General features: G+C 35.5%; 2 protein-coding genes across 2 annotated transcripts in view; both read right to left on the bottom strand.

The window, feature by feature from the left end:
- The window catches only part of LOC107558573 (syndetin-like), a 112,032-nt gene extending 107,486 nt beyond the window's left edge, over window positions 1-4,546 (bottom strand). Inside the window, exons 1-4 of the mRNA XM_016242235.1 lie at window positions 4,517-4,546; window positions 4,168-4,281; window positions 4,010-4,045; window positions 3,191-3,273 (exon numbers count right to left, since the gene is read on the bottom strand). Coding sequence (XP_016097721.1) covers window positions 3,191-3,273; window positions 4,010-4,045; window positions 4,168-4,281; window positions 4,517-4,546 — 263 coding nt within the window. The remainder of the gene's footprint in view (window positions 1-3,190; window positions 3,274-4,009; window positions 4,046-4,167; window positions 4,282-4,516) is intronic.
- Window positions 4,547-10,753: 6,207 nt separating this feature from the next.
- The window catches only part of LOC107558572 (syndetin-like), a 13,147-nt gene continuing 8,073 nt past the window's right edge, over window positions 10,754-15,827 (bottom strand). Inside the window, exons 4-6 of the mRNA XM_016242234.1 lie at window positions 14,570-14,641; window positions 10,881-10,965; window positions 10,754-10,818 (exon numbers count right to left, since the gene is read on the bottom strand). Of these exons, the coding sequence (XP_016097720.1) occupies window positions 10,754-10,818; window positions 10,881-10,965; window positions 14,570-14,641 (222 nt within the window). The remainder of the gene's footprint in view (window positions 10,819-10,880; window positions 10,966-14,569; window positions 14,642-15,827) is intronic.

Below are 15,827 nucleotides of genomic sequence, written 5' to 3'. Positions count from 1 at the left end.
CCCCCCCCCCCCCCCGGCCAGTCCGCGAGAATATTTTCCAAACGTAACCGGTCCGTGGTGTAATAAAGGTTGGAGACCCCTGTCTTAAATGATCTAAAACTAGTGCTGAATCTATAAATTCTATCTGCATCACAGCTCATGATGCTAAGCAGATGTTTGTAAATTAGGGGGGAAATTACAGCCCTTCATTCTCACACTTCTGTCTAAATTTCAAGAAACTTTCAACCTGACTTGTGAGTAATGCAGAGGCTGACGTCACACTTCCCGCAGACAGCCGTTTTCACCTACCTCACTGCTTGTTGGAGACTAATTGCCAAAAAAAAAAAAAACATAAGGCAAGGTGGAAAAACAACATGACAAAACACATGGCTGATACATTCTGAAAAATACATCACTGCCAGAGTGTTAAAACCCCAGTACGCCAAGCCGAAAAAGCCTTTGGTATTCACTGGGTATCAGAGTAACGCACAAACATGAGAGCACATTATGCATCATTAAATAAACAAGTAAATGAGGAGGGAGAGCAAGTGGGCAATCAGCTCTATATTGTCTCTGGCTCACATATATCACAGCTATGCTTTTATCAAGACAGCCTGGCTTCCCAAATGTTCCTGCTGCAGAAATGACAGTGCCTTATGGAGTGTAGTCTGTCTGTCTGTCTGTCTATCCAATCTCACCCCTAATAAATGTAAGGGGCCAGAGTCTAAGATTCGAGAGGGAAAATGGGACCGGTTCCTTTTTTTAAATTACAACTCTTTCAGTGCAGGCTTGTGTGGCTGTGCAGCTTTCTGGATCCAAAAACTGAAATGCACAAACAAGGGCAGGGTCCAAAAATAACACTTGCCAATGGCTAAATGGAAGTAAACATTTTGCGAGTCAATAAAATGGAGCTATTCTCCTTTATTAACTTTATTAGGAAATGCTACAATGCAAGAGTAAAGCTAAAATATCATTAGCTAGTAAAATATCACCTCCATTTTTCCCCTCCATATAGCATTGTGGGAAAAATACAAATAAATAAAATAATGTCAGAATACACGGCTACTAATGAAAAAAAGATAATTTTTCAAAAAAAAAATTTTTTATTTTTACAGCCAGGTATGTAGTTATAGCATCTACCAAGAGGACTATACTATCCAAACTGATCTCTGTACCTCATTAGCTGGTCAGACAATTTGAAAAATGAATTTTCATTCCATTCTCCCTTCAAAGAGAGAGCTTTTAAACAGAAGGAAATCACACTGGGCAGGTTTCCATGCACTTGCATGGATATCAATGTGTGCAGAGCAGACTGGAGGCTGATCAGATAGCAAAACCTTCCTGTGCCAGCTTAAACAGAGCAGCAATGCACAGTCCCAAAAAGAGAGGGAGAGCTAAAAACTGGTGAACAATTGCTAGTATCCTTTACATGAGTGACACTGCCTGCATCCTCTCTGTCTGTTAAGCCACATCCTAATGAGATAAAGACATTCCATTAGTGTGGGTCGTGACATATCAATCACTAGACAGCAAAGAGGTGCATTTGTTCCTCACCATCATACTCGCTGATGAAACTTCACAGCTTAAGAACACTATCCTTCAATACAGATTGCAGACCGTTTTACGCCACAATGAGAATATCTTGTGTAATAAAAGCGATGCAAAGTCATTAGGAGAAAGCATGACTACTAATTTATATTGCTATTTTTAGAACATACAATTATTTGTTCTAAAGACTTTGTCAGAGGAAAGAAAAAACTCAAAGAGTGTAAGTGTGGGTGTTACAATTTGCTGTAAAAGTACATTTCTCTATTGACAGCCATTCAGATGTGGCTTGCAAAAAAATCATAATAAACAGTTTATTAATGCTTTGGTACTATTTTCACAAGCAAGTGATTTTTCAACAATTGTTGTTTCTAACTGACTACAAAAGTCTTTTAGATCTTACATCTATACATACTCTTCATTTAACGTAATTTAAGTAATGTCTTTATAATGCCCATTCAAGAGGCCCATTAGAGACACCAAAGAGGTGGGCATGCGCCCTGTCAAAGATAGAATCATGTGACCCATCAAAGCAGTGGGCATCAGAGGGAGGTAGCCAGAGAGCAGGGAACTGCTGTTTCAAATAAACTCTGAGACATCATTATACAGTATGCCATGTGATAAGCAGTGGCCTTACCTTGGCAGTGGCTGTCAAATTAAATGCAACTCAGCAAATCTGAAAAGGTCGACTATACTGTAGTATAAATTCAGTTATAGTATATTGAACATGAAAAAAAAAAATTCCGACGGCTAAATCTGTAGGCTATGCAGTACAACAGTAACAGAAAACGGCATTACTGTATACATTAGAGCAGTAAGTACATGCTTCACAATTTTTACAGTATCATTCACAATGTTGACTCTTTTATATTGTCAGAATTTGCACAAAATCTCATGGAAAGTTCATTGTTGTTTCATAACACACTGGATAGATATTACAAGGATTATAAAAAAAATTGTTTGGGGAATCAAATAAACTCTGAGACATCATTATACAGTATGCCATGTGATAAGCAGTGGCCTTACCTTGGCAGTGGCTGTCAAATTAAATGCAACTCAGCAAATCTGAAAAGGTCGACTATACTGTAGTATAAATTCAGTTATAGTATATTGAACATGAACAAAAAAAAATTCCGACGGCTAAATCTGTAGGCTATGCAGTACAACAGTAACAGAAAACGGCATTACTGTATACATTAGAGCAGTAAGTACATGCTTCACAATTTTTACAGTATCATTCACAATGTTGACTCTTTTATATTGTCAGAATTTGCACAAATCTCATGGAAAGTTCATTGTTGTTTCATAACACACTGGATAGATATTACAAGGATTATAAAAAAAATTGTTTGGGGAATATGGCATGTTTTCAAAAACATATAGGACAAAGCATTAATAAACCTGTTTTTGAAGACTTTTTTGCAAGCAACACCTGAATGGCTGTCAGCAAAAAATGATCCTGTATGGATATGGACTGTATTCAACCCTACAGAGACTGTTTTAAATGAATGGCTATGTTACAAATGTAATCCGTTTGTGCAAAGAGTACTAAAACTATTTAAAAATGCAGTTCAGAAATTCAAATAAATTCCATCATATTTATCATCATATAGTGAACTTCAGGATCTGGATCGCTCACCAATCCAGTCGGCGGTTTTCCACCCACCTTATACAGTTGTAGTGTTTGAAAGTGCTGGCAGCCTTCTGGCATTCTAAACACAGCTGGATGGCGCCTGGATAGTCCTCTTCCTGTAAAATGAAACACTCCATTTTACCTGAATATCTGTCGACATTTTTACAGGGCTAAACTAGAACAACTAAGCTAACAGTTTAGTGAGTACGTTAGATTTATCATTACCCTCATGATGACAGAACAAGCTCATATTACATATGAAATTTACATGTGACCCTGGACCACAAAACCAGTTATAAGGGTCAATTTTTCAAAACTGAGATGTATACATCATCTGAAAGCTGAATAAATAAGCTTTCCATTGATGTATGGTTTGTTAGTACAATATTTGGCCGAGATACAACTATTTGAAAATCTGGAATCTGAGGGTGCAAAAAAAATCTAAATATTGAGAAAATCGCTTTTAAAGTTGTCCAAATTAAGTTCTTAGCAATGCATATTACTAATCAAAAATTAAGTTTTGATATATTTACGGTAGGAAATTTACAACATATCTTCATGGAACATGATCTTTACAAAATCGATAATTTTGACCCATACAATGTATTTTTGGCTATTGCTACAAATATACCCCAGTGACTTAAGACTGGTTTTGTGGTCCAGGATCACATATTTAGAAGACACAAACAGACTAAACACCACAATTAGTGAGTGTGAGAGACAATCTCAGTCCAAAGCATCTTCGTCCAGCTAATACATGTTCAGTTGTTTACAAGTTCTCTTTTGGTTATCTTTTAAATATGAGGTGTATTTGTGTACTGCACATTTGGACAGATTTCTGTGCCAACTTACCTCCAGCATTTCACTCAGTCGAACATCAGTTCTTTGCTGCAAAAAAAAGCAAAGAGAAGAAGGACAGAGTGTCTGTGAAACTGGGCAGAAGGAAATTAACATGCACAGAGGACAGAAACTCTCTGTTTAGCCATTAACAATGTTGATGAAGTGATTACCAGAGTCTTTATGGTCCTCAAAGACTTCAACAATCCTGTCAACAGCTGTCGTCGTCTCTGATTGGCTAACAGCCCAAGACTGGCTTCAGTGAAGCCTTCTTTAGCAGAACGAAGCTGCCTGAAAGCAGAATTAAAGCATTTGTGCCTATTCTACTGCTCACCGAAACTTTACGCAATAGTTGGCCTAAGAATTAAAACATTTACTAGTTTCTGCATGGTGTTCTAAACCTGTTTGACTTTTCCTTTCAAAGAATACAAAAACAAAAGAACTGTTTTCCATGTTCTTTTTCAAAGAATTACAATGTGTGGGGATTGAAGCATCAAAAGGACAAAAACATTAGCATATTACCATAAGTAGTCCATACAACTTGTGTGCCATATTCGAATTCTTCTGAAGTCACAAGATAAGAGAAATAAGAGAAATGTAAGCTGTTATTCACAGAAAACCTCAACATTATCTCTGCAGTACAGTATTCTCCCATAGCAAACTGTGGCAGCAGTAAACGCTTTCGTTCTTCATATTTCTGTCAATCAGAAATCAGTTATAACTGTCAATCAGAACTGATTGTATTATAGTATATCATACACATTATTATAGTATATTACAACATAAAAATGTTACTAATGAGTTCTAGAAGCATTAAATACATTTAGCATAAATACTGCATTGTCCTGCTGTGGGACACTTCCTTTGTGCTTAATTTTCTCTCAATTTCCATACACTGCGAGCATGCATTTGTCATTCTTGAAAGTTCATGAGGGAAGTGAAGATGTTAAATTCATGAAGAAATTATAAAATTTCATTCTTGTCTGAAGGATTTGTTTCCGATTGATCTAGCTCACAAGTTCAACTCGCTGATAAAAGTCAAATGACTGATGTAAATCTCTTGCATGTCTGTTTCTCACACAAAGCTAACATGTGACTTCAGAAGCCTTGGAGCATAGTGCACGAGTCGTTGGGAACCAAAACTCTAAACATACCCCTGACCAAGACATATAACTGCCAATGTCAATCACTGCAATTCTGAAAGTAATTCATGCCCTGAAAACTTTCCCCACCAGCAGCATTTTTTGATCATTTTCACAAAAGTGTAATGGCACCCAGAATATTTTGTTGTATGATTATCTGAACATGCAATATGTCAAAACAAAGAACAGAGCTTCCGCAAAAAAAATAATAATAAATTTTATTCTAGCTTCATGCAATCTTATTTTATCAACACTTGAATGAGTGTAAGTTTCATTAAAAAAAGCAACATTTTGAACAAAAGCTGAGAAAATCAGATTCAGGATCAGATTGAGAACGATGATCAAAACACAGCTAGAATAGATCGCTTCCATCAACATATTCAGAGCTTGCACGGTCCTATACCACTTTCTGGATCGTCATTTCATTCAGTAACATCAGGCAGTTTTGATTTATATGCCGTTTAATGCTTGATGAACGCGTTTTTACATATGCATTTGCTTACATATGTAATCGCTTGTTTCTGCTGCTCCTTAGCTTTTGATCCAGACATTCAATACTCTTTCAGAAGATGTGTACCGTACACCAGTGAAAACACGGAAAGCCGGAAAATTCCTTCAGTGCGGAAGCGTTATCTTATTAATGATGGAAAATTCAGCACGAGCTGTGCTTCATTCATGGCTTCACTATTAATAAACATTTGGCCTTTTTGCTAATGAAAATTCACTAACGTGAACATACTTTTAGTCAGGGTAGCACCATGTTTTTGACAGGAATGAAAACGAGGCTGTGAGGGAAGTTCAGTGTGTTCACTGGATTGTACTGTTCTTCAACAACATGCCAATTGTTCAGCTGACTAAACATCTTCTCAAATAACCTTTCAGAAAACACAAACTTGACAAAAAAAGTTTTGAAAAGTGCGAGTTTTAAAAATGACGTGATCTAGGACCTAGCACATGCCATTGTAAAGACTGTAAAGGGCTTTTCAAAAAAAGGATAATCTTTATAATGATAACTCTAACTTTACATTTTTAATAACTGCTCTAATTTTATGAGAATAGAGAAGTCCAAACCACAGCTATAACATCAACAGACAGAGGAACAATTTTGCTGGAATCCCTTCCAGAATGTTTTTTTTCCAGGTGATAAATGATTAAAAAAAAAAAACATTAAAAGCCAATCAGAATCCACCTGACTTTAAAGAGCTCAAACATTTAAAGAAAAAATTACAATAAACAGAATGTTGGTTTCTATGCTAATATAGTTATGGTGGTTATTTTATCATTCTTGGTGTGAACGCGCCTCAGGTCTATCCTTCATAGCCTCATTTTCATCCACATAAAATTAAATAAGGCATCTACCCTTAGTTAAGGCCTAGGTTTCATTTCAGTCAGGACAATGCCTTAGAAGGTAACATAAGCTGCCTATGTATGCTGTACGCAGCAAAGTTCTGGAAAAGAGTCCAAGTGATGTGATATACCTACCTCTCATTGACTATCTGTGTGATAGGCACAAGAAAATGTATCACAATATATCTAAAAGCATGGGCGGCCTATAAAACAGCTCAAAAGCATGGCTGAAATGCCATCTTATTTCTGAAAGACCTGGGACAAATGCAGGCTGCTGAGGTGTAAAATGGCTTGTAGCAAAGCAGCAGACTTAAAAGCTCTTCAAATGGAGGAACACAAATAAGCATATTTTTCACTACATCCTTTTGGCGAACACTTCTTAAGAGTTAATGTCCGTTGTTTAAAACAGCAAGGGTTTAAAAATAATGCTTTTTATTCATATGTGCTTTGGTGACTCATTGACTCTTAGCTTTTGATGTTGCCTCTTTCCCAAAAAGACTCATGGCTGTATTAGATCAAAAGGGTGCTTCTACTAAATACTGAGCAAAGGGTCTGAATACTTAGGACCATGTGATATTTCAGTTTTTCTTTTTTAATAAATCTGCAAAAAGTCAACAATTCTGTTTTTCTGTCAATATGGGGTGCTGTGTGTACATTAATGAGGAAAACAAATTTACTTAAATGATTTTAGCAAATGGCTGCAATATAACAGAGTGAAAAATTTAAGGGGGTCTGAATACTTTCCGTACCCACTGTATGACTGGGTTTTCAGAAGCGTTCTCTTGTTAGGGTTACAAGGCTGGTCTAAAATTAGACATTCAAAACTTCAGCTAAAAGGAATTAGTTCAGTGATGTGAATGTATTTTATTCAACGTGCATTCTCAACGTTCAACTTCAACTTCATTTATTTATATAGCACATTTAAATGCAACTTTGTTGCTCAAAGTGCTTCAAGTTAAGGATAAAATAAAGTACACACACTTTACTTACAAGTAAACAAACATTTATAAAAGGTTGTATATTATAAAAACGTTGTATAAAAACATCTGAGAAATGTTATTGTCCTACTCAATGACTAATGCAAGAAGAATATCTAATGCTTTTTGAGTTGGCTTAAAATGACTCAAGGGCAATTTGCTGTGACATGACTGTAGCAGTAATCTCTAAATGTTTTCTGTTCCGCTGTCCAACACAAAGACTGAGATTAAGGTCAGAAGATTAATATCTTCATTCCATTTTTGGATGAAGACATGCGATAGGTCAAGCATGTAGTTTCTAAGCCACCTGCATCACCAAATGAAACTGTCTACAGTATAACTGTATATCTCCCATTGTTTGGACAAACTAGCCAATTCATGATAAAGAGTTTATTAGTGATAGAGCAATATATCAGTAAGTTTTATTATTTAACCATTATTCTGCAATAATATATATTTAGCAATTTTGATCTTAGCATCAATACTGACTTTATTAGTGATTAAATTAAGGGTTTGTATCAGTACCAAACTCTACCGATATTCAATAGGTAATAAACTGATTTCTTTCTTAGTAAAATGTCAGTAAATATTAGGGTTGGGTACCGACCGAATTGCGTCGGTACTACAGAGTACTGATTCACGTTAAATCAATCGGTGCCAAATTTCAATACCTGAGAACGCATCTGGGCGCATACGCTACAGAGAGAGAGAAAGAGAGACCCTGTGACGTGAGGTCACCCCTGCAACTCGTTCAAACAACACACAGGGCAAGCCGAAATGTTCTGAAGTGTGGTTACATTTCTAGGGCCATATGGTTTCTGTGAAAACGTGCACGGGATCGCTGAGTCCATTCATAAAAACGTAATTTACTCTATAGCGCGGAATGCCACGGAATTCGTCAATTTTGGACAAATAAATCAAAAGTAGCCACTGCCACTTAATTCGAATCGCGATATGAACTACTGTCTGTGAACATTAAAATGCAAAAAGATGGTTTAAATCTGAATCCTGCATGTTCCGCTTGCCTCTGTAATTTGAGAAAACTAGCATCATCATACTGTATACACACAGAAACTTCATGGCAACCTGTCAAAATAAAAGTACGGTTTAACATGTAAAAGAAATATATTACTCTTGTATTACTTTTGTAAAGTATAATGAAATATAATCAAATAAAATAAAAATCTTCAAATATTCCATTTTCTCTCAAATTTAAATAACACAATTAAATGATAAAAATAAATATTACAACCAGATTAATCACTTAAATGTAGAAAAAAATAATACAATTATTAGCCTATTAACAAAAATGTTTTAAAGGAATATTCACACAATTTTTCTTCCATGTATTAATTTCAACAGTAAACCTCAGTTTGTTTGCCAAAAAATAAAAGGGTTTAATTTTCATTTGATTTAAAATAAATGTTTAATGCCTTAAACTGATTTTAAAGGGGGGGGAGAAAAAAAGAAAGAAAAAGTTTGTAGGGCCCTATTGTTCAAAATGTTGAAATTTAGACTTTTGGACTTATTGTTTTCACTGAAATAAATGTTTTTGTAATTACACAGAGAGTAAAGTACTGAAAAAAAGTACTGTTATTTACTGGCACCGAAATTCAGGTACCAGTACCGTACCGGTTAAAATGTGAACGGTACCCAACCCTAGTAAATATGCCACAAATAAGTATAATAAAATAATCTAATTCAGCTATTTTTTAATCATTACTTTATCATTACCAAAAAATACACACTTCATATTTGAATATATTTCAGACAATGAATCATCTTTATCGTGTGAGACAACACCAAAACTTATTTTTTTACCTTTAGCCATAAAAATAAACTACCGTTTAAAGGTGGTCAGCAAGATTTTTTTTTATTAATACTTTTATTCAGCAGGGATAAATGCAGAATATTAGAATGATTTCTGAAAGATCATGTGACATTGAAGACTGGAGCAATGGCTGCTGAAAATTCAGCTTGCCATCACAGGAAAAATATTATAATCTTATATAATATTAATAAATAATATATAACAATTTTAAATTGTAATAATATTTCAGAATATTGGTTTATAGGTTATTGATAAAAAAAATGCAGCCTTGGTGAACATAAGAGATTTTTTCTGAAAAAATCGTACTGACCCCGGGTGTTCCATAGCTGTGATGCATTACTATTAGTGCTGTCAAATCGATTAATCGCAATTAATTGATTCCAAAATAAACGTGTTTACATAATATAAAGAGTGTACATATAGAGTGTGTACTGTGTTTATTTATAAATACACACACATACATTTATTTAAGAAATATTTACATGTAAATGTAAATATATATTATACTAAAATAAGAGAAATTTCAAAGTGATCCAAAGTGATCCACTTTCAAAGGGATTCACAGTGATTTTTAAGGATGTGAGAGAAATAAGACCAGAGGCAAGAGGACACAGAGCATTGGAAGTCTTCTACTTCCACTTTGATCCCAAATTGCATGGAAATATTCATTTGAGATAAAAATGACAGTATCTTCAGCCTCATCTGCAAAACACACTGCACAAATCTCATTTTACCAAATACATATTTAGAGAGTTTAACGGTTTAATCACCAAGGTAACGAGGATGGGGTTACAGTTGTCATCAAACAGATGTGAAGGTTATGATGCAAAAGCACTTACATTAATTCTTCAGTTAAAACTTGCGTATTACTTGAGCTGTAAAGCAGTTTAAATAATCAATTTTCAGTCGTTTTATCAGGGTTTCTGCAGATCAGGTCAATTTAAGACTTAAGACCTTTTTAAAACCAAGTAAAGAAAATTTAAGGAATAAATTAAAGGTAACAATACATCAATATGTTCTATGTAAATGGCTAGGGAGCAGACATTGCGCTGTATTTACAACACTTTAAAGTTTAAAAATACAACTTCCAACAGTTCTTTTCATTACTTTTTAGTTCATCTTTTCCCAAAAATTGCTTTAAAGTTTAAATAGCTCTGCTCACAATCCATAGAGTAAGGAGGATCAAAGATCAAAATGGCCTTCACTCAAAAGGAAAAAATGTGTGTATACTCCACTGACAGATATTTGTTCTGGTTTTAAACAAACTCACTTAATTTTGTTCAAATTCTCAGAAAACAAGACTTCATAAGTTTGTTTTGCATCTTCATTTAACAATGTTTAGATTTTTGTACTGGAAAACAAGACAGAACTTATGAGGAAGATATACATTTTTTGCAGTGCATGCAACATTTAATGCCATGACTTTATGAATATAAGACTTTCTGCTCCGATTTAGGATCTTTTAAGGCTTTAATTTGTGGGAGGGCAAAAACATATCATAAATCCTGTGAATCTCATATTGTTTCCCTGACCTTGATGAAAAAGGAACAAGCTGGCAGTCATATGTTGACTGAATTTATCCTGCAGACCCAATTTTCCCAGATGTGACAGACTGCTTACCTTCACATATGAAGGCTGTTTCTCCAAAATCAGGTCTGCCACTCTTTTAGATACCTGTAAGATGAGAACACAAGCTAAAGGTTAACATCTGTTCAACCGGTCCAAGCTTTACAAGACTACATAATCTCTTTGTGCATTTAACACCTCTTTTTAATCATTTGCGGCATTAGCTGAGGCTTTAAAAGTAGTACAAAAACAACAACATAACATTTGAGACCTTTAATTGAATTGAAGTCTATTTTAGGCTTTTCATGTCTTCCACACCTGCAACAATGACTCTGTAACAATATAATAAATGTTTTCTTGGGGCACTCAAACATTCAGCGGGTAATAATGGCTCCACGGAAGGTCAAGCCATAAATATAAGGCATACTGTGGCACGCTTCGATCGATATGTGCGTCACATGGTGGGGCTGTCAGGAACGAGAGGGAGGGACGGCTGTGAAGGGTTGGAGTGTCGGTGAGATCTGAACAGATGGCAGACTCAGCTGAGCAGCAGCGTATGTTAGCAGATCTCAATGTGCAAAAGCTGAGACCAACTGGCAGGAGAGATCTGGGTAGTGTGTGTGTATGTGTGATAAAGACAACTGAAAGAAACATTTTCAAGAGCACCTCAACTTGCTCTTACATATGCATCAGCTCTTGGCTCTTAAAGAAATAGTTCCCCAAAAATGACAATTAAGTCATCATTTACTCACCCTCATGTTCTAAACCTGTATGATATTCATAAAAGAAAATAGCCTGAAGGATGAACAAAAATGAACATTTTTGAAAATATATTTTGTTTCCACAGAAGAAAGAATCAGATCAGGGTTATTATTGTTCACTAAAATAAACAAACCATTAAAAAATTGTTACTTGAAATAAAGTAAATGTTAACTAAAATAAAATATATAATAAAAGGAGTCCTATAACGCCTTTTCACTTTAGTTCAACCCATAACACTTTAGTTTAGTTAGTGTGTAATGTTGCTTTTCAAGCATAAAACATCTGCAAGGTTATAAAGTTCAAAGTTTACTCAAAAAAGGAGATGTTCTCTTTAACAGAAAACACTGTTCATGACCTATGACAAACGGCTTGTTCGGACTACAGTGCACTTCTTCCAGATATTGTGAAGTCACAATGTCACTCATTTCAATAATTACCACCCAAGGAATACGCAAAAAAAGGGGACGAGGCCTGGATGAGCTGTGCTATAGAGACCATACACTCACACACTGATTGTTGTATGTATTGCGTCAGTTCTGAAATGTCAGACGCTAAAAGATTAATGCTCTTAAAGTTAATAATCACGTTTGAAAATAACGCACTACCTACATTAAATGCTACCCTAATCTAGGGATGGTAAGATCCACTGATTCGCATCGGTGCATCGGCATAAAATTTACAATGCGATGCATCGATTTTAAAAAGTCGTTTGTTTATTTATAGCGCGTTCGAAATCGGATCGCACTGCATCGTAATAGGGGTAAATCATATCATGTTGCATCGCAACGGTAGCTGCTTCATATGTATCTTTAATTTATTGTATCGTTGGCTATGCATCAAGATGCATATCACATCGTCCTCAGTTATTGAGATGCACTTCCCTACCCTAAACCTAACCGATAATATTAACAAAAGCAAACGTGAAATAACAGTGCATTTGTTGAAGGAATGTCATTTTAGTTTGCTTCTACACTGAAAAAAGAAAATTTGATGTAGGTTTTACATTGAGACAACGTAACATAATTGCTTGTACATTTTGGAAATAATTACAAAGAAATTTTTAAGTAGAAAGGCCAAAATAGTATATTCTTGTAAAATGAACTCCAGTAATCTTTGAAAGAATTTAAAAAAACTCATCATCCATAGTGTAACACTTTACTAGGTGAGCTACCAAGCAAGTTTACTACATGAAAGCCATACATATGGAGCTGGTTCTGTGAGGCAAATGTCAAAATGTATAGTTTTCAAATCATGCACTAAGGCAAAGTGTTTTGAGGTAATAACAGTATTGTGCAAAGAACTGCACAAAAATAAGTCTTTATTAATTGATAATGTGTAAAAGGTAATCAAACAGAAAACTTCATCCTGCCCTCCAAAAAAAGATAAAGAACGGGCTTATTCTGAAACACACTTGCACCGCAGACAAGTAATTAGCTCAGTGATGAGTTCCTGCCAAAGAAGTGTCAGAGCTGCGTGTTTGCAGAAGAATAGGCTGCCACCTCCAATAGACCAGATGGATTTCTCTCCCACTGACCCATCGAATCCACAATAACCTTCATCTGCCAATGACACATTCAGAGACTGTGCATATGGGCATTCCAGAGAGAGCCATCTCCAAAATTATTTCAGATGGGCTGAGAGAGAAAACGCATCATTACTGTCAATATGGCCACGTTCTCTTGAATGACACTGGAGGAGCTTGCATAAATCATGAATAAAATACCACACTATGTGAGCGTGCTTAGTGAGAATTAATGGCATTCAGCAGGAAGTTTGCCTCACACAGCTCCTCCTGTGATGCCTGCAGCTGTCTGTCATGACCCGGGATCAGCATTCGGGGACAGGGCCGCTGCGCTGCCAGCAAACGGTCAACCCATGGCAGGCAGACAGATAGCGTCAGACTGATTCATTGGGTACCCCCAAGGATCCCGAGGAACATATCTTTCACCCTAAAGCCGATAAGACAGCTGTGCGTAAGCAAGCATCTTAAGCAAGAAACAACAAAGACAGAGAATGACATTCATCTTTCCAATTTTTTTTCTAAGGCTGTAGCCAGCAGTGAACTGTGAATCACCCCGGATCAAGACGGAATGTACTCACGCGTTCACAAGCACACTACACCATCCATTGGGAAGTGGTAAAAACACATAACAAATAAAACGGTGACGTTTGCAGCAGGATGAGATAAAAGCTCGGAAAGAAGTCAAAATGAGTTTTAAAAAAAAAAACTTAAAAAGAAATATGACATTTGAATATTGTTGCACTTTTTTATTTTTATTTAAATTTGCCAAGTGCCTGAAAAATCTCTAAACACTTTCATCTAGCATAACATTTTTAAGAAATGTAAATGCATTTATTTCTTTTTCTATTTTTTTCTAAAAGGGTAAGCGCTTGGTCTAACTTGCAAAAAAATAAAAATAAAAATAATCAAATGAGAGTTTTTCCAAAGCTCAGTGGGGAAAAAGGCTGTTCAGACATGCACATGGCAAGTTGGCCAGTTCTTAATTTATATTTCATTTCATTTCATTATTTTTTCATTGTTTGAATTCATGTTAAAGGGTTCCATTAAAAAAAAGTGTTATGTATTGATTTTAGTCTGATTAATGAGTTCTGAGATAAATAAAATTTGTTTTGAAAGAGTATGTATCACATAAAATAGCAATATAAAAAAGCTAAAGATACAGTTGTGCTTCTTCATTAGTAAAAATGTCAGAATATATACTAACGATTAGCTTTTATGAGAGGAAACTAAACTGAACTGAATTCAAATCATCGTATCAAGTCACAAAGTCAAGTATTTTATCAATCCATGACTCATAGACAAAACGGTATCAGTTATGATGCAAAAGCAGCTTGTAATGTCATTTGTGTCACAAATGGAGGCTGCAAACAGCCTTTGAGAGAGTGAGGTAATGTATCTTTTAAAGACTTCTCTGCATGTAGTACTTACGGCTGCTTGTTGTCTCTTCAGCTTATCTCTGTACTCCTCAAGCTCCAGAAGGTTCAAATCCGGTGGGAGTTTCTATTGGGCAAGCATACACAAATACAGACAAATCTGAGATTTGAGAATATTTTTTATTCTTACTGTAAATTCATGAGTTTAACCATTGTGGTAGATATCCCTCACACAGGCACAGCCAAATCATCTCCAACTCTGAAGAGCTCCATAAACAACAGCAGCTGAACAGCTCAAACAAACTTTTACTTGAGACGCAGCCCAGTTTTATTAAAGAGGAATAAACAAATAATATCCAATGCCCCATGCCCAAACAGAGGAACAATGAAAACTCAAAAGTCTGGACTCGAATAAGAGTAGTTACTTTCCTCTTGGCTGGAATTGTCATTCCATGCAGATTTTGCAATGCACCACCAAATCTAATGAGATATATATATATATATATACACACACACACAGTGCTTGAAGTGTAAAAAAAGAAGTGCCGGTTATAATGCCACAATCAATCAATCAATAATTGAATAAAAGTTTTCAGTACAAATTAGCACAAGTCAAGCTGCGATACCAAACAGGACCACAGGGAGTCGCCAAAGACCACTAAATTGCCTGCCTACTATACGGATCCATTCAGAATCGCTAAATCTCTGACCGCCGCATAATAAGCGTTCATTATAAAACACTCTTGCATTTAAGCAAAATACACGCTGAAAATAATAATTTTACTGACTATTCTTTCCGCAATTGCGGATAAAATCGGCTTGCTTTCTCTGCATTAGGCTGTTTTGAACTTACTGTTTGAATTTGTTTACTGGATCCTTGGACTTTGCAGGAGTTTACCGATTTAAAATGATGTGAACGCAAAAGCATGCTTCTTTTAATTTTAAGATATTATCTTCGTTATAAAGTACTGATTCAAATTAGTAATCAAGAATTAATTATTATTCTACTACTCTGCGAAATGAGAAAAGATCCCGCCTGGGTAGTGTGATTTATATAGTGTCCTTTCTAATCATATTATGGGATCATATAATCACCCAGACCCTGACGCTTTTACTCTTGAGTACTGGCAACATGTCAGAAGTGCCGGTTCGCACAAAAAAGTGCAGGTACTCTAAAGGCTAAAATATAGAAGTGCTGGCTAAACTATAGATGTACCGGCCCACTTCAAGCACTGTATGTATATGTATATGTATGTGTGTGTGTATATATATATATATATATATATATATATATATATATATATATATATATA

The sequence above is a fragment of the Sinocyclocheilus grahami genome, unplaced genomic scaffold (genome assembly GCF_001515645.1).
Source record: "Sinocyclocheilus grahami isolate Dianchi unplaced genomic scaffold, SAMN03320097.WGS_v1.1 scaffold650.1, whole genome shotgun sequence".
Lineage (NCBI taxonomy): Eukaryota > Metazoa > Chordata > Actinopteri > Cypriniformes > Cyprinidae > Sinocyclocheilus > Sinocyclocheilus grahami.
Note: the sequence above shows the minus strand (reverse complement) of the source record. Positions and strands in the feature narration are given on the sequence as shown.